Source organism: Heteronotia binoei, chromosome 8 (assembly GCF_032191835.1).
Source record: "Heteronotia binoei isolate CCM8104 ecotype False Entrance Well chromosome 8, APGP_CSIRO_Hbin_v1, whole genome shotgun sequence".
In the NCBI taxonomy this organism is placed as follows: domain Eukaryota; kingdom Metazoa; phylum Chordata; class Lepidosauria; order Squamata; family Gekkonidae; genus Heteronotia; species Heteronotia binoei.
In genome coordinates, this window is record NC_083230.1 from 103808804 (window position 1) to 103832657 (window position 23854).

A 23854-nucleotide genomic window follows, 5' to 3' on the forward strand; every position below is an offset into this window, starting at 1 on the left:
CCACAGCCTGTGATCCCTTTTATTAATCTCACTTGGACTGGCTTTCCACTGCTTAAAGGAGTCCTTCTTACCTTTTACAGCTTCCATTACTATGTTTGTTAACCATGCAGGCCTTTTCTTATACCTGTTTGTGCCTTTCCTAACTTGTGGTATATATTTTATCTGAGCTTCTAGGATTGTAGTTTTAAATAGCTTCCAAGCTTCCCCAAGGGTTTTGACTGTATTTACCTTTCCTTTCAGTTTCCTCTTCACATGCCTCCTCATCTCAGAGAATTTACCCCTTTTAAAGTTAAACGTGGTTGTGCTGGTCTTTTTGGGCAACTCCCTATTTATACAAATGGTGAAATCAATAACGTTATAGTCACTGCTCCCAAGCGGTGCGATCACTTTTACATCTCTCACCAAGTCTTGGGTATTACTTAGGACCAAATCCAGGATTGCCCCACCCCTGGTAGGTTCTGTGACCATCTGCTCCATAGCACAGTCATTGAGAGCATCTAGAAACTCAATCTATTTCTCTCGACCAGAACACATATTGACCCAATCAATCTGCAGGTAGTTAAAATCACCTATTATGGCACAGTTTTTACGTTTAGCCACTATCTTTAATCCTTCCATCATATTATAATTGTCCTCTATCTTTTTATTTGGTGGGCGATAACAAACTCCCATAGTTAAATTTCCTTTTGGGCCCTCTATTTCGACCCAAAGCATTTCTAGAAGGGAATCTAATTCTCTGACTCAGTCTTACTAGACTATATACTCTCTCTGACATACAGAGCCACCCCACCTCCAACCCTTCCCTCCCTATCCTTCCGATATAACATATCCAGAAATCACCGTGTCCCACTGATTCTTCTCATTCTACCAAGTTTCTGAAATTTGCACAATGTCTTATGTTTTCCCCCAACACTAAACATTCCAACTCACCAATTTTACTTCAAACACTTCTAGTATTTGTATACAAACATCTGTAATTTCCCAGGCAAGTGAGGCCCACAACCTTCCTCCTGCTGCCTCGAGACTCTGGCAGACAGTCCATACTGTCACCATCTCAGTTTGTCACCATCTCAGTGGACAACTCTGATCCATTACTCGGTAGAAAAGTAACAGCTAACCCTTCATCTCTTTGAGATGAGTCCTCCCGAACTAGAGACATTTCATCTCCTGTCGGCTTTCCCCCAAGATTTAGTTTAAAAACTGCTCTGCCACCTTTTTGATTTTAAGCACCAGCAGCCTGGTTCCATCTGGAGACTAGTGGAGACCATCTCTTTTGTACAGCTCCCGCTTGTTCCAGAAAGTATCCCAGTGTCTAACAAACTTAAACCCTTCTTCCCTACACCATCGTCTTATCCACACATGAGCCTTCTAATTTGTGCCTGTCTCTCTAGCCCTGCACGTGGAACAGGTAGCACTTCTGAGAAGGCTACCTTGGAGGTCCTGGCCTTAAGTCTCCCGCCTAGCAGCCTAAATTTTTTCTCCAGGACCTCACGACTGCATTTCCCCACATTGTTGGTGCCAACATGCACCACGACCACTGACTCTTCCCCAGCACTGTCTATCAGCCTATCTACAACACGCGTAATGTCCGCTACCTTCGCACCAGGTAGGCAAGTCACCAAATGGTCAGTACGCGGTTTTGCCACCCAGCTGTCTACTTGCCTAAGGATTGAATCAGCAACTACCAAGACCCCCCCTCTCTCCCGCCCAGGGATGGTTCCTTGCCGCGAAAGGATACCCGCTCACCAACTGAAGAAAAGGTCCCTTCTGAGGGCTCATTCCCCTTATCCTCAGCACGGTGCCCTGTTTCCTCTCGTCTCTCATGCTCCCTGGCAGCAACAGGGCTGCCATGTTCAGAGCGGGGCTCATCTAATACATCCCTGAGAGTCTTCTCCAAGTGCCTGTCTCTGCTTCTCCAGGTCAGTTACCTCGGCCTCAAGGGTACAAACTCGTTCTCTGAGGACCAGGAGCCCCTTGCATTGAGCACACACCCAATACTTCTGTCCTGTGGGCAGATGGTCATACATGTGACACTCAGTGCAAAACACTGGAAAGCCCCCACCCCCCTGCTGGCATTCTACCTTCATGATAGCTTTTTTAAAATATACAGTCCCCTTTTAAATACTGTTTGTTTATGTGGCTCTCTTTCTGGAGGGTCTACTTACCTTATTGGGAACACAAGGAAAATAGGGATCAGGGTTCCTGGTCCTTACACAGCCCCCAGGTTAAGAGCCACAGGCCAAGAGCCCTTTAGCTCACGCCCTTCGGCTCGTGCCCAAGGCTCGCACCTCTAGCAAGGCGCAGCTTAATAATGCAAAGAGGGTGGTGCCTCAGTCTGCCTCAGGAACACAGCCACTCCTAATCAATCAGCAACAATCACCTTCAGCGCACTCCAACCAAACAAACAGCAGTTCCTCAGCAACAACAAACTCAGAATTTTCAGCAATAAAACAATCACACAAACTCAGAAATACTCAGCAACTTCCCCAGCTGTTTAGAAAGCCAAACCTCACCCTTATAGCTAGCTAGAGAGAGAGAGAGAGAGAGAGAGAGAGAGAGAGAGAGAGAGAGAGAGAGAGAGAGAAGACATGAATAAAATCAACATTAATTGTTAAAAGAAACAATTGCTTTTCATATTCCCATACATTAAATATTTCAACACAGGTATATTGGGTTGGAATGAGAGCAAAGTCACATGGAAAGGCTCCATGTGAAGTGGCAGTGGCTTGTTGCAAGGTTAAAGTAAGTTTGTTGTTAATGCAACAGCCTTTGTAAAGTAGACCATGCTGTCATGGTGAATGATTGCTGGATCTGGGGGCAAGGGGAGAGGGCTGCTTCAAGGGGCTGGCAGCATGCAGTTGCATTTCCAGTGTGCACTAATGTCTGGTGGTTTACATATGACAACTAACCTTTTTCTACTGTTCTGTTGTATTGAGTAGTATAAAGTTTATATATGATAACCTCAGCAATGTTCATCAGTCTAAATAGGGTGAATGTAAGTACAGTAGAAAGAAATATTGTAGGTGGGTAAGCATTTACTCAAATTGGCTGGCTTTTTATTCCCCCAACCCAATCAAAATGCTAAAAAAAAAAAAAAGTGGCCAGACGCAGAAACGCTAGTAGAAATTTGTTCTTAGGGAGCTTCAGCTGCATACTTCATTAGTGGTAAAAAATTGTTTTGAGCAAACATCTCTATTGAAATAGACAGATGTTCCAATATACCTGTGTTGAAATATTTAATGTATGGGATTATGAAAAGCAATTGCTTCTTTTAACAATTAATGTTGATTTTGCTCATGTCCTCTCTCTCTCTCTAGCTATCTATTTATCAATGATTGTTTAAAGGACATAAACAAAGTAAACATGTATCTGTGCATAATCATATCTAAGAATAGTATGAAGAGTCATTGTAGGTTAAAAATGAACTTCTACACATTTTTAGTGCTTCTTTGAATACATGTCTCTTAAATTGCTTTGCAAAAGATGAGAAAAAAGAGTTGAATAATTGAGATCTGTCGTGTAGAAGATGTGGGGGATCTTTTCTTAAATGATAGCTATAATAGGCAGGTTGAAACTGTATTGCAATAGGGAAGTATGAGAATTTATTGGAGGCAAACTTTCTGTTAAATAACAGCACAGCCCAAGAGGGGAAAATAAACTTTAAATTCAAACTAAATAAAGAAAAAAATCTTTTAAGAAATCTGTGTTTACTCTGGCACGCGACTGGCCTACTGTGCTTTTGACATATTAGGAAGAAACTTGGCTAGGAGGACTGAAAAGCACTTTAAAAGGCATATGTTTCTCTTCAGAATATGAGGGATTAGGAATGTCTTCTTTAAACAGAATTCTTTTAAATCTTTCCCCCCATGTAATTTGTGTATGTGATTTGTTTTTTTTTTTTAAACTACTTTCCTTAACTCCATTCCTCAGACCATTTGAAATTATTATTTTACTGACTATTTTTGCCAATTGTGTGGCCTTAGCTATCTATATCCCCTTTCCAGAAGATGATTCCAACGCAACCAATTCTAATCTGGTAAGTACTTGATGTTGCTTATTTACTTGTTACCTATGCATCATTACATCTTTACGAGCTTCTTTATAGAAGAACTTTATATAGAGGTTGTTGGCGGTCGGGAAAAAAAGTTATACACAGTACCAAAGACGTTTTGATTTTAGGTTGTTGAAGTCTTGGATTGCTAGCTTATTTAGATTAGTGCCTGTTTTATCACAGAAAAACATGTATCTACACAACAGATCTGTGTTGATTTTACGCCAATTATCATAGCCACTGCCAAAGAAAACTGTTTAGAGAGAACTGTGTTCTGCTGAGTTGAAAATCTTGTTAAAAGTCTCTAGCTGCCCCATTGCCAGATTACAATTCCCAGAATTCCTTGAGAAAAGAGAAGACACTTAAACCAATTAAAATCTGTAGTGTAGATATGACCTGAGATTTTGTAATTTTGGCTTTTTGTGTGTGTGCGAACAAATGCCTGTGTATGTTTTGAAGGCTGTTTTTAATTGCAGGTGCTTATTTGTTTCATTTGAGTCCTGTTTCTGTTACATCTGCTTTATGAAGAGGTATCATTTAATTGATTGGACCCTCCTTTCGACTGATGGACAGTTTTGGGACTAGGGTGTAAGATGCTTTGGGATGTGTTCCTGTTGCACAGTACTGTTTGTGTTTGAAAGATAATAGTTCCCCCTGCCTTTTTTGCCTCAGAAGTTTTCTGTGTTCTATTTCTCTAAATGAAAACTGTAATGCCAGTAGTTTAGTGCAGGCTTGTCTGTAGAATGGAAAGGGACAAAATGTATTTACTTTTGGCTTTGCATGACTATCTTTGCTAAGTAAAGGAAGCATAATTTAGAGTTGGAATGTAATCCATACCATCAGAATAAATAGTTGGATCCAGTCCTATGATACCCAGCATATGCTTTTTGGTGGTCAACTCATAGCCACCACATATTCCCTTCTGCCCCTTTTTCAACAGTAGAAAAGCCAGTTGAATCCAAACCAAAATATTTCCCTCTGCCCTTTCTCAAGAAGTTGCCAGAACACAAGACCTCCTCTGATATGAATGGAAAAAAGTGAAAAATCTCACTTTGCATCTTTTCCAGTGTTATTAAAGTTTGTTCAGAGCCTGGAAAGGCAATGCCATTCTATTGATTACTGCCAAAGGAATTCACTGGTGTGCAGTGTGGGTGGAAGATTTTCAGGAAAATAACTTGTATTTCCAAAACAAGACAACTTGACCTGTAGGTCTATTCTTCAGGCATTGGGCCCATGATGAATAACTTTCATAGAACAGTTCCTAGTGAGTGAGCTGATGGGGAAGGGGGAAAGTTTCAGAATTTGGCTTGAAAATAAATCTTGTGTTACGTGTTACAAATCTTAAGCTGTTGCCTTTTTCCTTTGTGGTTTTTTTTTGGGAGAAGAAACAAGGACAGGAAATTCAAGGGCTATTTTTAAGGTTTCAAGTAGGGGTGGGCAATGCCTTTGGAGCCTGCACAAGCCATCCCTGAACCTCCATGGAGGTTCATGGAGGATTCATGGGAGGCATATTTTCCTGAACCCTGGTTTATGCTTGAACCACAGTTCATGGTTCGGTTCATGCACATTCCTAATTTCAAGGATTTAACTATAAGGTGAAGTACATATGTGAACTTGTGATATGCTCAGAGCTGGATTTATGCACAAGCTAACTAAGCTACAGTTATGGGGATTCTCTAAGTAAAACAGTACACATTTTTGGTATTGCTGTGGCGCCTCTTCAAGTTGACAAAGTAAGGGCTTTTTTGTAGCAAGACCTCCTTTGCATATTAAGCCACACCTCCTGATGTAGCCAATCCTCCAAGAGCTTACAGGACTCTTAGTACAAGATCTACTGTAAGCTTCAGGAGGACTGTCTACATCAGAGGTCTGTGACCTAATATGCAAAGGAGTTCCTGCTATGAAAAAAAGCCCTTACAATGTCTATAGCAGGACTTTGAAATATACATTGGCCAGAAAGCTAAATCAGTTAAAACAGGCATTCTTTTCTGCCACCCATCCCACAATGATAATATTCACACATGCAGACAAGCAGTGTTAGAGGTTTGAAAGCGCTTTTAGTGAAAAATGCTCTAATTTTTTTTTTAATATGCTCTACTCTTGTTATCTTTTCCTGTATTTTATTTATTTACAACAGACTTGTGAATGATTCCTTGTTTGGTTCCTTGAGGCAACTAAAAGTGGCTTCTAGATAGGTGGTGAGACAGAGAATGTTTAAAAACTTTCATTTTTTCCTCTTTAGACTGCAAATTGCTAATATGAATAGGGTTATATTTAAGTAAATGGTGAAAACCTTTGGACTGTCTTGGAAAATCACTGGGCACCTTGAGCACCTAAAATAAAAGAAGCCTTTTTTTCTTTTAGTTTTGTGGCGATCAACTGTCTATCTGTATGTAATAATAATAATTCCATTCGTTCACATAGGGATCTCTCCTAAGCAAGTCTAATCAGAAATCAGTCCAGTTTTATCCGGTGGGGGTTACTCCCAGGAAAGGTTTTTAGGGTTGCAGCTATCAGACTTTTATAAAAGCATAAACCAAAAGGCAGTTCCTTGCCTCAGTAGTCTAAATTGAGATCAGTGTTCCCTCTAAGTTGAGTTAGTGTGAGCCAATTCACAGTTTTTCAGCCTCCAGCTCACAGATTTTTGTCTTAGCTCAGAAAGGATGGCCCCAGAGCAAACTAATTTATGCAGTAGCCTTTTGCTTACAACTTTAATGCCAGTAGTTTACAAAGTAGAATTTTGCTCATGAGACTCGACAGCTTAGAGGGAACACTGAGATTTAGAGGAGTCAAGAGTTGGCATGGCATGCTGGTTAGAGTGTTGGAATAAAACCTGGAATTACTGAGTTTGAATCCTTGCTCTGCCATGGAAACTTTGCTGTGAGATCCCTGAGATTTTGAGCCCTTTGCCATCTGTCAGCCTAACCTACCTCACAATGTTGTTGTTGTTGTGAGGATAAAGTAGAGGAGGAGAAAAAGTGAATGTGAAAAGCCACTTTGGGTCCCACTTGGAGAAAAAAACAGGATATAAATTAAAAACAAAACTGAAGAGGGGAAGAGAAGAGGGGAAGGAAGACAGAAATAAGGATAACAGGAGCAAGGCATTTTACGTTGGCATCTCAAACTTCTATACTGGGCCCTAGGAGTTCAAGATATTCCCCCTGTCCCAGCCCTGACAACTGTTGTGAGTATGCTTTGTAATTGGGTTATTCATGTTAGGGTTTCCATACTCATCACAGTTTTGAAGAAGATATTGGATTTATATCCCGCCCTCCACTCCAAATTTCAGAGTCTCAGAGTGGCTCACAATCTATCTTCCTCCCCAACAAAAGACACCCTGTGAAGTGGGCGGGGCTGAAGAGGGCTCTCACAGCAGCTGTCCTTTCAAGGACAACCTCTGCCAGAGCTATGGCTGACCCAAGGCCATGCTAGCAGGTGCAAGTGGAGGAGTGGGGAATCAAACCTGGTTCTCCCAGATAAGAGTCCGCACACTTAACCACCACACCAAACTGGCTTTTGTGGCATTCACCTTGTTGTAAAATAGATTTGCCTCAGGTACTGGTTGTCTATTCTGCTGTTACAGTAGAAGGAAGCTACAGTTACTTCTGATAGAATTCCAGTCAGTTAAGTGTCAAGTGGTTGGTTCATTTTTGGAAAACACTGGGTGAGATGGTGGGTTGTGATAGAGAAAGAAGCTTCACAAATGGTACCTCCTGTAGTGATGGTAATCAGATGCACTTGCACAGAAGAGCCATTTTGCTAGAGCAAATTACCTGTAGCTATTCCTAAGTGCAGCAGTTTGCTACAAAAACCAAGGAGTAAAATATTATGGCTGCAATCCAGATCTGTGCTTTCCCCCCTCTTCTCAAATTGCATCACCCCTGGATTTTAGAAGATGAGCTTGCAATACAGTAAAACATGGGAAAGCCTTGCTGTGTACAGGTAAACCATACATATGGTGGAAAAAGGCTACCCATCTTGAATATATAGGCATGTGAAAGAAGCATTTTGCTGGATTGCAGTCAACAGGAGCTGCAAAAATTAACTGTTACAAGAGATGTGAAGGCCCAGAAAAAAATGTTTATTTCCACATTTCTCCCGAAGGCCTTCCCTCCCCCCTAATTTTTACAGTGGGAAAATTGCAAATTTTGGGGAGTACTGGAAAAAAACTTCTGTGAAATATTTTCTCTTTTTGAATGAGTGAAATGTTTTAAAGAAAACGTGGGTATTCTGTAGACATATATACAGGTCTGGCAGTAGGGGTTCTGCTGCTCCCGGCAGAACCCTGCGCCGTGCTCCCCCTCCCCTGGTCATATTTGCATGCACAAAATATTGCATATATTTCAGTTTTTCCCAAAATTTTAATTTTTGTCTGAAAAACTTGGAAACGCAATTTTTCCTCCCCATGGCCTTCAGAATTTCCAATCACTATGAATTTTAGGATTGTCAGGTCTGTATTGGAAAATACCTAGAGACTTTGGGGGTAGATCCGGGAGAGGGCAGGTTTTGAGGAGGGGGAGGGGCCTCAGCATGGTACAATGCCACAGAGTCCACCCTTCAAAGCAGCCATTTTCTACAGGGGAGCTGATTTCTGCTGGCTGGGAATCAGTTATAAAATGGGGAAATCTCCTGGAGGCTGGCAAGACTAGTTAACTTTTCTTTAACTGTTAATTTATGTTCCCATCTTTTTTATATACAACATGATTCTGAAGCATGTTTATTGGATCTTAACTGTGTATCTATTAAATGTGTTTAGGACTGTAGCCTTAGTTGCTTTTGTTTGGTTGTACTTTTGTGTACAAGTTAAGATTGTCTGTGGAGTATATGGCCTTTTTCACATCACCATTGGAAACAGAATGTTATTAGGTGTTGGCCCAATTTCAAGTGAAATGATAACAGGGAGAGTGGTTTCGCACAGCAGATTTCCATCCGTTAACGACCTGGCTCTGAAGTGCTATGGTCATTTCAAACTGCTACCTTTCTCCCCACCCTTTTTCCACCATGTGATCTTCCTTGGACATTTTTGAACATTCTGAATTGAGCGCTGTAGCGCTAAACCAATATAGCATAGCAGCATCATTAAGATGCCTTGACTCCATTGACTCAGTGAGTCAAGGCATCTCAAAGGTGCTGCTATAGCACTGAATTGCTATATTGGTTTAGCCCTATAGCTTTCAGCTTAGAATTTTAAAAAAAGTCTAAGGAAGATTGTGTGGTAAAAAAGGTCGGGGGAAGCAGTATTGTAGGAAGAGCTATGGACATTTTAAATAGCACACCACAGCAATTCAGAAGCACAACAAAGGGGTAGAAATGGAAGAAAACAATTTATCTCAAAAGCAGTTCAACCATGCTTTGCTAACCTGATGCATGCAGGTTTGTATGAACAGGTTACTAAATTCCGCTAGCAGTGAGTTACTAAAACAAGTCTCTCTGAAATGACAGAAAAAATCCAGTAGCAACCAGTTACTAAAACAGAATATAAAGGGAGTTTGAAATGGGCCCATGTTAAGTGGCACAGCAGGTTTTTTTTTTTTAAAGCCTCATTTTTATTTTGCGATCCATAGTGAATCTTTAATTTGGGCCTCCTGTCAGAATCAATAAAATGTCATAGTAAGGTAGCAGATTGGAAGAAACATTTCTAATTTGTTGTATTATTAACCCTGGGAGATGAATGTGAATCTCAATAGTTCTGTCACTTGTCAGTGTGGCAGTTTCTTAATGATGAGGGGAACAGGGTTTTATTTTAAGATGAATAGCATCAGCAAGCTGATAATATTTGTAAACACATTTGAACAGATATTACAATTGATTAATTCTAATAGACTTTTAATTATAATCGCCCCTTATGAAAAAAATCTTTGGGGCTAAGACCCTGTGATACTATAACACTGTACACATTTTGAAAATCAAATGACATGTTCAAAAGCGATTTCTCCAAACAGTGTATAGTTCGTTTTATTTAATCAAGAGAAATCATTTCCTTCAAAATGCCATCAGTGTTATGGTACCAAGATATTGATATCCACTTGCTACTTAGAATCATCAAACATAAGCCAGACAGGTATCGAGAGCTAAAATAGTTTTGCAGATCCGTGCAATTTTTAAGGAATTATTTGTGTGGAAGGGGACTTCACAGCATTTTGATACAAACTGAAAAGGGCATGACATATAGCTGCTTCCTGGGTTGAATAACTGGAGTATTAACTTAGGTTAATATTGCAGAATTAAAAGACTGCTGATGATTATTGAGAACACTGCATTAGTTGGAAGGCTGAGAAAGAGGAAATCTGGTTTGCAGATGTCAGTTGCGGCAGAGAGCTAGCTGCCACATGTCCACTGGCAATTTAAGAGCAAAAGGAGGATACCAGCTGCAATAGAACTGAGAGAATAATGGGAGTTAGAAGCGGAGCTATGAATATCTAAGGGTTAACACTCAAATGCAGCTTGCTGTAAAACAGAGGTTCCCAAATCTCAACCTTTTTGAGCTTGCACCTTTGGAATTCTCACATAGTGTGGTGGGTTCAGCCACAAAATGGCTACCACGGGAGGTGAAGCCAGCCGCAAGATAACTGCCACAGTTTACCTTCAGTCACACAGAGAAAATTGTTGTGGTGTGGGGCCAAAGCAACTTAAAAAAAACAACAGTGCAGCCAATCAAATCTCCAGTGGTCAGTCAGAAATAGGGTTGCCAATCTGCAGGTGAGGGCAGGGGATCCCCCGATTTGGAGGCCTCCCCCTGCTTCAAGGTCATCAGGAAGTGGGGGAGAGGGAAATGTCTGCTGGGCACTCCATTATTCCCTATGGAGACTGATTCCCATAGAGTATAATGGAGAATTGATCTGTGGGTATCTGGGGCTTGGAGGGGGGCTGTTTTTTGAGGTAGAGGCACCAAAGTTTCAGTGTAGCATCCAGTGCCTCTTCCCAAAATACCCTCCAAGTTTCAAAAAGATTGAACTAGGGGGTTCAATTCTATGAGCCCCAAAAGAAGGTTCCCCTACCCTTCATTATTTCCAATGGAGGGAAGGCGTTTAAAAGGTTCCCTTTAAATGTGATGGCTTGAAGTCCTTTGGAGTTCAGTCATGCTTGTCACAACCTTTCTCCTGGCTCCACCCCCAAAGTCCCCAGATATTTCTTGAATTGGACTTGGCAACCCTGGTCAGAAACCGTGTTGGGCAGAAGCTCCACCTGGCCTTGCTCACTTTTTGAAAACACTTGATGCATACCAGGAAAGTTGTTGGCAGGATCCATGGAGCCCACAACACCATGTTGGAAACTCCTGCTCTAAAAGGAAATGCGCTTCATGAAATCTTTCCCTGTATCCAGAATCAAAACAAAGTGTAACGTGTGTTGTCAAGAAAATAGTTTCCCATTTCCCCCTCGGATGCTGCTTATGAATGCTGTGTAGCTGCATAGTTCAAGAATAAACAGTATCTACTGAACAGCGTCAGTGATGTCATAACCACACTGTGTCAAAGCTCCTCCCGTCCAATGTTCCCTCTAAGCTGCAGTCTTGTGAGCAAAAATTCTACTTTGTGAGCTCCTGGCATTAAAGTTGTGAGCTACTGCATAAATTAGTGTGCTCTGGGCACTGCATAAATTAGTGCTTCCTGAGCAAAGACAAAAATGTGTGAGCTGGCGGCTAAAAATCTGTGAGCTAGCTCACGCTAACTCAGCTTAGAGGGAACACTGCTCCCATCCTGTGAGCCTCATATACTGCATACTTTTAAAAATGTCAGTTTTGCTATTATGCATAGGACTGGTTACAGCAATGCACTGAGTGGCTTTGCAGGAAGACGCATAAAGACAGCTATGCAACAGGGACATGCTTTGCAGAATTATCTGGATAAATCATATTGATCTGTTTTCTAGATACGCACATACTGTGTATCACTTCGAAGGGAAGGAGAGAAAGGTAGAGCCAGTCCAATTGTGGGAAGCTAGATCTGCCCAGCTTCTCAGGGGAAGCCTTCTCTTGGGTAATGTCTGGCTTCACATTCACTTTGCAATTTAATTCCAAAAAGGAAAAAAAGGGGGTTGCCATAGCAACTTCTACAATCCTGATTTTCAGAGACATGGAGAACCTTCTTCAAAAAACACACTACCCACTACATGATGCGTAATGTCTTTTAAAAAGATCTGAAGTAAAAAAAAAAAGTGTATATTCTATTAAGCTAATACCTCAGATTTCAAAAGTACTTTTAAAAATACACAATAGACATCTTTTCAAATCACTCTTTCATTCCTGCAGAATATGGAATGAAAATCAATACAAGATTTTTTTTAAAAAAAAAAACCTTAATTGACACATTAGGGAAGATGTTATTGGAATATAATAATACTTTTATTTAAAGTGCTTCAAACATGTTAATACATCTTTACCCCTGCCTTTTCGAGTAGGTTACTGTTATCCTTGTATTGTTTAGGCGGGGGGGGGGGAAGTTTGATACTAAGAAAGAAAATGTGGCTTAATGCTGTGGTAAAATATAAAGAAGACATTTCCTGTTTTGCATCTCAGTTGTTTAGCTACAGGAGGTAACCGTTCATAGTCACTTCCAGTCAGCCTCAGTTTAACAAACCAAACAGCATTGCTAAGGATTTCATTCTTCAGAATGAACTGAACATCTGAGGTAATCTCAGGCCAAATTGACCAGCGATCCTGGACGCTTTTTGCCATCTTCTGAGCACAGGTCACTGGGTTAGGGTTGCCAGGTCCAATTCAAGAACTATCTGGAGACTTTGGGGATGGAGCCAGGAGACATTGGGGTGGAACAAGGGTGTGACAAGCATAATTGAACTCCAAAGGGAGTTTGGGCCATCACATTTAAGGGGACCGCACACCTTTTAAATGCCTTCCCTTCATTGGAAATAATGGATAAGGACACCTTATTTTGGGGCTCGCAGAATTGGACACCCAGTCCAATCTTTTTGAAATTTGGAGGGTGTTTTGAGGAGAGGTACTGGATGTTATGCTGAAAATTTGGTGCTTCAGCCTCAAAAAACATCCCCCAGAGTCCCAGATACCCATGAATCAATTTTCCATTATGCCCTATGGGAATAGGTCTCCATAGGGAATAATGGAGTGCCCCAGCACACATTTTCCTCCCCCCCTTTCTGATGACCCTGAAGTGAGGGAGGGCCTCCAAACTGGGAGATCCCCTGCCCCCACCTGGGGAATGGCAGCCCTACACTGGGTGTGTGTGGAGGGGGAGGTATTTATAAATTTCCTGCATTGTGCAGGGGGTTGGACTAGATGACCCTGAAAGTCCGTTCTATGCTTCTAATTGGTTATAATTTTTTCCAATGGAGTAAAACAATCTGTTGATTAGGGAATGCACCTTATTTTGTGTTTCTCCCTTTTCTTAGACATGTCAGTATATGTCTTGTGTGATGTCCGTTTTTTGAAACATTCCGATGTAGGAAGGTTTTTAGATGTCTAACAACACGTGAAAGAAATTAAACATTGCATCTCTAAACCATGCATCAACCTTGACATAGTTCTGTTTACACCTCACATTTTCTCTCTGAGGCCTAGTTCGTACTTCATCTGACATGTCTTTTGAAGCTAATGTAGGAAGCCTGAAATCTCTTAATGTTTTTAAAAGTACTTAAGTCCTTGTACAGCTTCTGCTTCTCCTGGGAAATTTTAGCTGCATTTCTTAAAACACTTATTCAGAGGAGTCTCAGTAAAGTTTATGCCATTACTCTAGTGCAAAGTTACTTATGCTTTGTGGCTCTCGGTAAAAACCATGCTGGTCTGGGGGATTACTGTTTATTTCAGCACGGCCAAGGTGAATAAGGTGAATATTCAAACAGAAATATGAAACATTTCTTCAGTCTTTAAACGTATTTCATCCCCTTTGAAAAAAACCTTAAAAAACTGTTATGCACCCAAATGGAGACTAATGTTAAGTGTGCAGCTGTTTTGGGACTAATGAACTCTACTGAAGCATCACTGAAAACTCGCAAATTATGAAAGCCTACACAAATCGGTGACCTTGTATAAAGAACAGTGATGCATAGTGTCTTGCTGTAGCCAGGAGACTGGGGCTAGTTTGAGAAGAACTGAAGCCAATCTGCATGAGAGGACTGTAATTGGTACAGTCTTGCTGCCTGTTTTCCCTGCAATTATATGTTAAAATGGAAATAATGGGCCTCCATGATAACCAAACCATAGCTGCCTAAGACAGGAAAATGCTTCTATGCAGGGCTTTTTTTGTAGAAAAAGGCCAGCAGGAACTCATTTGCATATTAAGGCCACCCGCCCATGAGAACACCATAGTTTCAGACAGGACTTTTTGGTAGAAAAAGCCCTGCAGGAACTCATTTGCATATTAGGCCACACACCCCTGATGCCAAGCCAGCTGGAACTGCGTTCCTGTGTGTTCCTGCTAAAAAAAAAGCCCTGCTTCTATGTTGTTTGCTTGGGCAGTCACAAAATGGCACATGTCTGGTCAGTGTCTTACCATGGCAATAACATAATAAAATTAGCATGGTTTCGTTGCACACAGCATGGTTTCATTTGCCTTGTAAAACATGGTTTCGTTTGCCTTGATTATTTGTTGTACCTTTTTGATAAGCAGGGGGATGAAATGCTTTGTGCTGCTTTGATAGCTCTGCTTTCCTTCTCTTGCCTTCTGTCACCTACAAAACTTGCACTTCTGCTAGGGTTGCCAATTCAAGAAATATCTGGGGTCTTTGAGGGTGGAGCCGGGAGACTTTGGGGGTGGAGCCAGGAGACATTGGGGGCAGAACCAGGAGCAAGGGTGTGACAAGCATAGTTGAACTCCAAGAGAGTTCTGGCCATCACATTTAAAAGGACAGCACACCTTTTTAAATGCCTTCCTTTCATAGGAAATAATGGATAAGGGCACCTTCTTTTGGGGCTCATAGAATTGGACCCCCTGGTCCAATCGTTTTGAAACTTGGGGGGTATTTCGGGGAGAGGCACTAGATGCTATGCTGAAAATATGGTGCCTCTAACTAAAAAAACAGCCCCCTCAGAGCCCCCAATACACATGGATCAATTTCCCATTATTTCCTATGGCAGGGGTAGGGAATGTTGGTTCTCCAGATGTTTTTTGCCTACAACTCCCATCAGCCCTAGCCATTGGCCATGCTGGCTGGGGCTGATGGAAGTTGTAGGCAAAAAAACATCTGGAGAGCCAACGTTCCCTACCCCTGCCCTATGGGAATCGTTCTCCATAGGGAATAATTGCCCAGTAGACATTTCCCTCCCCCCTCCTTGCCGCTTTCTGATGACCCTAAGCGGGGGGGGGGGGCGGGGAGGGCCTCCAAACCTGGGGATTGGCAACCCTCTCTCTCTCACACACATAAACACTTACCGCTTGGTTCCTCCACAACGACATCTGAAAAGAATTGCGCTTTCTCTCTCTCTCTCTCTCTCTCTCTCTCTCTCACACACACACACACACACACACACACACTCTTAGTTCCTCTGAAATGAAAGCAAAAGAAACTGAGGGACTGTGTTGCTGACCCTTCCCGTGAAGTACTTCCTGCTCAACAGACACTCACACATTTTGAAATGGACCTGTTTGCAGGTTTCTAAACCTGCCGGAGATCTAGAGCTCCATGGTGGCTGTGGAGGCGGGGCTTCCCCCCAGCTGGGTGGGGGCGGGGGGAAGCCTGTAAAATCGGGGAATCCCTCGTTGGGACCTGGGGATTGGGAAGCCTAACTTCTGCATTGTACATCTTCTGTGTTCACATTCATATGTCTCTACAGGTGGATGAAGTTTCATTTGTTTTGTTTAAAACTGAACTGTGCCTGCTGGAACAAGGAAGATAGAATTGTTATGTTTCTGTAAAAGACTGTGCTTATTTGCCTGCCCATCTCAAATTGCCTATAAAATACAAAGAGAGCATAGCTGTGTGCTTAGCTTGATGTCTGGTGTTTACTTCTACAGTCAGTTGAAAAGATAACTGATCTGCATTAGCAGTGTATATAGGCCTATGGTATTAAATGGGTACTGCAGGCAATATGTTCAGCAAGATCTATACATTAATTCAAAAAGTATAGGAAAAATTATGTACATGTGAAACAGCATTTTACCCATCACTACATGCATCTTCTTCCCTTGGTTCTGAAGAATCAGAGCAAAGACTTACCTATAAAACTAGCTACCGTTTTAAAAATCTGCACAGTGGGGCCATATCCAAGAGGAGAGATTTTTCCACATATGTGCGAGAGCCCTCCAGGTTTGCAGAATAATCCGAAAAGAAATAAAATGCCAATGGGTATTTGACCCCTTCCAATTTTTTGAAGTTGAGATCTCATGATGCTTCATCAGGAGATGTCAGCTGCCATTTCGAAGGTTGCCTAGCAACCCCCATATGCAATGCTATAGTGTGAGACTGTGGCAGCAGCTGATGGTGACAGTCAAGTGGGGAGGGGGAGGAAGAGAGAGAGGTTCCAGCAGGGATGAAAGAGAAACAAGAAGAGATGCTGGGGAGGGGAAAAAGTAGACATGGAGGTGAAAGAGAGGAAGGGGGTGGCAAGAAAGATGGTGGCGGCAGCAGGAGACTGAGAAGGAAGGTGAAGTCTGGTGGGAAGGATGCAGTGGTGCTTCAAGAGCAGAGGGAGAAAGGTGGTGACAGCTGATGGAAGAATGAAAAATGGAGCAGGAAGAAGTAGGGACCTGTGGAAGGAAGTTGGCATTTCTCCCTTGAAGTCTGACTCGTGTTCCCACTTACAGAAATGGTGATTTAAAACGACATGTTATTCTGAATGCACTCTTACACCAGAGTCCCCAACATGGTGCCCACTGACATCTTTTTTTGGCCCATGTGTTTTTAAGGAAGTAGGCGGGGCCAGGCAGGGCTTTTGCCCAACAAGGCTTCTGAATGGCTACTGGAGATTTGATTGGCTGTACAGATTTTTTAAAATGTTGCTTTGGCAGCAGCTGCCACCATGGCACAAAAATCTTCACTGTGTCACTGAAGCAAAGGTATGGCAATCATTTTATGGCTGGCTTTGCCTCCTGCAGCAGCCATTTTATGGCTGCACCTACCATGCCATGTCAGAAATTTAAAGCCTGGCCACAGCCCCTGAGCTGGACATATTATGTGGTGGTTCAAACCCCCAGATCTCTTAAGGGAGTCCCCAAAAAGGGGGGAAGGTGGACTCGCAGGCCCAACTCCTCCAAAAGGATTTGCCCAGATGTGTAAAACCACCAGCTGTGACACAAAAAGTATACATACACAGAAAACTCTGAAACAAGAGGAGGGTGGGCAGGGATCCAACATAAATCACACTGCCAAACCCATAGGCAGCATGGGTTTAAATAGTGCTGGGTGGGCTATGCATCACCACTGTGTAGAGCCTGCCAAAACTCCGAGTATACAACCAGGCCAGCCCCACCCTGGTTACATGGGGCTGTCCAACATGGTTGCCCAAAGCTTCCCTCATTATTGATTGTTAGGCAAAGGGTGGGGGAGGCCTCCTTCTGACCTCTCATGAGTCTGTGCCACAATCTGGCCCTTTTTAGAGAATCTCGGCTGTGTTTCCCCATAAGTAGTTTATTCCAGTTTTATTGGAATCTACAAGAATATGAACACTGTTTACTGTATGTTCATATAACATTTGGTGGTGCAGATAAAAACAATCCAGAAAAGAGAAAAAGAGAGAGAACAAGTAAGAAGATACACAATGCATTTATGGCCTGAGGCCTGTATCATATATGTGTCAGAATTAGGCTTCCCAACCCCCCCGCCCTGCTGGGGGACCCCTGGATTAGCAGCCTCCTCCCCCGCTCTCCAAAAATCTGGAAGCGGGGTGGGGAAACGGCGCCGTGTCTCTTTCCCTGCCTGCCTCCCTCCCTCACAGGCTTTAGGCTTCTCCCTTCCTCCAGGTCACAAAGACCCGCCCACCGCCGGCCTGCTATTCGCTCCAGTCCGGCCTCCCTTCGCTGGGACTCGTAGTCCTTGCGTCCTCTCCAGCTGCCACAGGCATCTCCTCGGGAAGTCTGGCTGGCGGAGGGGGGGGACCTCCACCCCCAGAGGACCATGTGCATTTCTACCTCCGGAGGCTTCAGTCGCTGATTGAAAGGCTTTCTCTTGGGATGGGGTGTCTGTGTTAATTTGAAGAAGTTGGCAGCAACTCGTGAGTAGAGAGGCCAATCCCCCTTCAGTGTTGCCAGAAATGGAGGGGGAGGAAGTCTGCTGAGTACTTCATTATTCTCTATGTGGAGATCGATTCTCATAGGGTAAAATGGGGAATTGATCTGGAGGTTTCGTGGGCTCTGGGGGTGCTGTTTTTTGAGGTAGAGGCACCAAATTTTCAGTATAGTATCTAGTGACTTTCCCCAAAGTATCCTCCAAGTTTCAAAACGATTGGACCATGGGGTCCAATTCTATGAGCCCCAAAAGAAGGTGCCCCTATCCTTCATTATTTCCTATGGAAGGAAGACATTTAAAAAGGTGTGCAGTCCCTTTAAATGTGATGGCCAGAACTCCCTTGGAGTTCAATTATGCTTGTCACACCCTTGTTCCTGGCTCCGCCCCGATGTCTCCTGGCTCCACCCCCAAAGTCTCCTGATATTTCTTGAATTGGACTTGGCAACCCTAGTCAGAATCCTACCACTCTGCTCAGACATCTTTGGAGCCTTCCTTCAGCCCAGTGAGCCTTCCTTCAATGGAAAAAACTCTTCTTCCTTCAAAAGAAGAAACTCTTCTGGTGGAGGAAGGCTCCTTGGGCAGAGTATGAATAATGTAAAGAAATAAATACTTGGGTGTGCAGAGTGATCGGATATGAGCCTACTTTAGACAGTAATTAGCATTTACTTTTTATACATGAGAGTGACTCACTGAACTAATAAGAACTTCTTTCCATCATTTCAGTTTAACCTGAAAGATACAGTAGGAAAATGAGACCATAGCTTTGGCTAAGCAACCACTTCTTATCACTGAGATCCATCTCTGTCTTTGGGCTAGGGTTGTGTATGTTTGTCCTGTGTGTCTGTTTTCAGATTATTTAAGTTATGTACATATGCAACCTGAGTCTATCCAAATTTGGGACTTGGATATATTACACCTTGACCCCACATAGCAGGCATACATCTCAAATGCTGTTTCTGGGTTGCCTCTTGTGGTTGCTGAAAATGCATCTGATCAAAGCTTTCTGTTCCGTCTGGCTGCAATGTCAACACCTTTTGCCACACAGACTATATTTGGCAATTGCAAGGGCCAGATGCCTGTTTCCTACAGTGCTTGTGTTCCAGCTACAGCATTTCTGTGACTCCCCAGTTAGTTGTGTTGGCATCTCTGCAGCTGGTTTTCTTGATCTGCCTTGTTAAATTTGCACTGATGGAAAATATTGGGATTTTGGAAAGTTTCCTGCTTGGCTGCCACTGTACCACAGTGGCTACAGGGCTTGCATGCAGGAAGGCAGAGGGAGCTGAAATGGAGACCATCTGCATTTTGTGGTCTTTATCTGACTTGCCAGATAGTAAACTTTATTTGTAATCTTTACTCTCCCTACTGAAAGCTCAAAAAGTATCTTAACTATTTTTTTAGAATGAAGATGATGATAAGAAAAAAAAAAGCATTAGCTTGGCTTTTGTAATGACATTCTAAGATCTTATTTCATTTTTCTTTTAGAGCCAATACTTTTTAAATAGTCCATATTGGAATTTACCGCTATTATGGTAAAAAGCTATAAGTTGTTGCTATATATCTAAAATGAATCATGTATAAAACTTCTTGTAAAAGATGTAATATTTTCTTTTACAACCCATTTGTCATTTGATGCTTGACATTTTGTCCCCGGTGATCATAATTTTATATTTTATGTCCCTTTTGTATGTTTTTCTCTGTGCTTGTTTTTCCTGTCTTTGTAGAATGGAAGCCCTAAAAAACACTGAACCTGCAGTCTGCGTTTTTAAGGGTACAAATTGCATGAATACAGCGTACATGCAGCCAGTTCTTATGCATGTAGGCTCTGTTCCCAAGGTCCATATATCAGTGTTGAAAGACATACTTAGCATGTGAAGGACATCCCAGGATTAGCCCTTGGAATCGACATTTAAAAGTATCTCAGTTACCCAGGGCTTTTTTTGTAACAGGAACTTCTTTGCATATTAGGCCATGCACCCTTGATGTAGTCAATCCTTTTGAAAATAACAGTAGGCCCTGTACTAAAAACCTCGTAAGCTCTTGGAGGATTGGCTACATCAGGGGTGTGTGGTCTAATATGCAATATGAGTTTCTGCTACAAAAAAAGCCCTGAGGTATCATGGCCATGAAATACCTGTCTGAGAGCTTGAAGAGCCAATGATTGTAGACAGTTGTAGACCAATGGTCAAACAAAGTATGGCAGCTACTTTATGTTCATGGTATGGCACTTTGATACAGAAGAGCTTTAGTACATATTATTTCATTAGTATTGTAGACATTTATCGCTTGTATCTCTGGTCTGTTCTTCAAAGAGCTGAGGCTAGTGTACATGCAGTTATCCCATTTTATCCTCATAACAACCCTAGGAAGTAAGTAAGAATGAGTAACTTAACAGCACTGCCTCCTGTGACTAGGAATTAATACCCATATATCAAAATCTGACATTCTATCCACTATAGCACACTAGGAATAAATATAATGAATTATATAATACTATAATTTCTACTTAAATTTTAAAAGCATCTCTTCAGTTACTCTTGGGTGGAAGTATTTCCAGTGACATTGGCAGAGATAATTGAAGGCACAATGAACTATGAAATCTAAAGATGAACTAATTTATTATCATAAAAGCAGATTTTCATAAGGAACTATTTTGAATGGTTCCTCATCCTCTTGGAGAGGAGTGACGTGGAGTGCCTCAAGGATCTGTACTGGGAACTGTTTTGTTCAACATCTTAATTATTGAAATAGAGGGAATGCTTTTTCAATTTGCATTTGATACTAAATTGGAAAGGGTTGCAAATATGGTAGAAGACAGATGCAGGATACAGGATGATCTTGACAGGCTGGAAAACTGGGCTGAAACAAATAATATGAATTTTAATAGGGACAGATTTAGGTGGGTAAAATCCAATGCATAATTATAGAATGGGGGAGACTTGTCTTGGCAGTAGTATGTGCGAAAAGGAACTAGGGGGTCTTAGTGGACTGCACACTGAACATGAGTCAGCAGTGTGATGCAGTAGCTAAAATGGCACATTCAATTTTGGGCTGTATCAGCAGAAGTATAGTTTCCTGATCATTCATATTGCTTTACTCTGCTCTGGTTAGACCTCACCTAGAGTATTGTCTTCAGTTTGGATCACTACAATTTAAGACTATAGACAAACTGGAACGTGTCCAGAGGTGGGCAATGAAAATGGTGAGGGGTCTGGAGACCAAGTCCTGTGAGGAAAGGTTGAAGGAGCTGGGGATGTTTAGCCTGGAGAGGAGATGATTGAGAGGTGATATGATCACCATCTTCAAGTATTTGAAGGGCTGTCATATAGAGGATGGTGCAGAATTATTTTCTGTTGCCCCCAGAAATTTGGACCAGAACCAGTGGGTTGAAATTAAATCAAAAGTTTTCAGCTAAACATTAGGAAGGACTTCCTGACAGAGCAGATCCTTGGTGGAACAGACTTCCTTGGGAGGTGATGGGCTTTCCTTTCTTGGAGATTTTTAAATAGAGGCTAGATGGCCATCTGACAGCAATGCTGATTCTGTGATATAGGCAGATAATGAGAAAGAGGGCAAGAAGGGTGTATGGGGAAGAGGTATTTTTGTAGTTCCTGCATTGACAGGGCATTGGACTAGATGACCGTGGAGGTCCCTTCCAACTCTATGAATCTATGATTCTGTTTTATCTGATACAGAACTCTTTTTTTTGTAGTGGTTACTTTTTATGAGTGCTGTCCTACTTTGAAGAGAAGGGAATTGCATACTAAACAGCAAACTTATGCAAAAGATCCAAGATTATGTTCTGTTGATAAGTTCTGTTTTCATTATCACACTTTAACACATATTATGCCACATGACAATAAATAAGACCTAAACCAGCAGTCTAAAATTGGGCCTGGCTGCACGGCAGGTTCAAAGTGCACTGTAGCTTCCATGTGACCAAATAATCATCCAATTGCTCCCTGCCAAATGGAAATTCAACACACAAGGGAGTGAGTAACTGAAAACAAATCTGGTTGTATAGCAGTCAAAATGGGCAGCTGCTTGGTTGCTTGATGGGATACCTTTTGCGCTGAACTCAGTATTTTCAGCCATGTGAACTGGCTTCCATTTTCAGGAAGGCTTTGTCACTAGAGATGCCAGGAACTTTGTGGCAAACCTGGTTTGGCAAACAAACACATCATTTTTCAACAGGTGATCATTCATTCATGCGTTGACCTTTGGATCACCTTACCCCACTGACTCAAGCAGGTGCCAAGAGCTCTATAGCTGTGCAGTAGTTGTGTTATGGTTTCACTCCCTTCTATTTGCAGCTACTTTTGAAATATGCACAGTAAATTCTCCCCCAGAAAATGGATCATGGCATTAGGTAGTTAAATAATGGTGGATGGGGGAAACTACAAGTCCTGTAAGGCTGTGCAAAAACATTCATGAGCAAAACAACGTTCATAACAGATAAACTCAATCTTTAAGCAATTAGCTTAAAGTGGTGTAGGGATGGACATGAACTGGCTGAACTAAAGTTTGTCACAAAGTTTGGTCAGTTCATGTTTTGTGAAGCAATGTTCACAAACAATGTTCACGAATTGAAGAACCGCCACAAACTTTCGTGAATTTTGATGCCATTTGTGGCGGTTTGCTTTCTGCTCTTCATGAAAAATAGCTTTAAATAACTGGGAACCATTTACTCTCCTGCTTTCTACTCCCTGCAGCTTTTTGCTGGGTTCAGAAAGCAGTGGTTTAAATGGCTCTCAGCCATTTCATCCCCTGCTTTCTGCTCGTTTAATGATGGCCTGGAGCCATTTAAACGATTGCTTTTTGCATCTAATGGCTTTTCACTGTTCTTCACTGCTCAGCTGTTTGTTTTAAATAGCTCATAGCTGTTTAAACTCCTGTTTTCTGTTTCCTCCCAATAAGCAGTGGGGAGCAGAAAGTAGGGGTTTAAATGGCTCATGAACTGATACAAATTGGGTCAGTTTGTGAACCAACTCCTCTATTCATATGGGCTCATGGTTTGGTTCATGGTTCAGCCATGAACTGAACCACAAAAACATAGTGCATGCCCTTCCCTACTGTGGAATAATGAACTGTGATGACAGGTCTATGGGGTTCCCTCAGGACTCCTCTCAGACTGTGCATGTGTGAAATGCTGTCAGTTGCACTGTACTGTACAGTTTGAATATACATAAACAGAATCAGGTGACTCACAAATAATTGAACTGTGCAATGAAAAATTGATTCCTTGCTCACATTCCTTGATGAGCAAAACAAAAGCTGAACCAGAGGGTGCTCATACATCCCTTATTTTCACTTGACTAAGAGTTATTGCTTACCTATGGCAACTTGAACAGTCACCAAGAGGTTCTAGAACTATCCGGGTTTAAGAAGATGGTTCCCAGTAAGCAAGGACCTATCTAACAGCACCATACCATAATATTAGGATTTCATTGCCAAATCTAAGGCAAGACTGAGAAGGAGCAATTGGTGATCACTGAATTCTGGTAATATTTTGGTATCAGACTGCAGCAAATGTTAGGGAAAATACTGTTAAGGATTCATAATATTAGCGTTTCATTATCCCTAACACCCTTAAGGCACCGTGCTATGCTTTTAACCAGGATGATAGAAGGAGGGATGGATAGCATTTGTGATTATTGCAGAAACAGAATTCAG

At 42.0% G+C, this 23854-nt stretch overlaps 1 protein-coding gene across 1 annotated transcript in view; it reads left to right on the top strand.

Annotated features, from left to right (window-relative positions):
- The first annotated feature begins 2695 nt into the window (after window positions 1–2695).
- The window catches only part of LOC132575754 (voltage-dependent L-type calcium channel subunit alpha-1C-like), a 621373-nt gene continuing 600214 nt past the window's right edge, over window positions 2696–23854 (top strand). Inside the window, exons 1-2 of the mRNA XM_060244444.1 lie at window positions 2696–2742; window positions 3931–4036. Coding sequence (XP_060100427.1) covers window positions 2696–2742; window positions 3931–4036 — 153 coding nt within the window. The remainder of the gene's footprint in view (window positions 2743–3930; window positions 4037–23854) is intronic.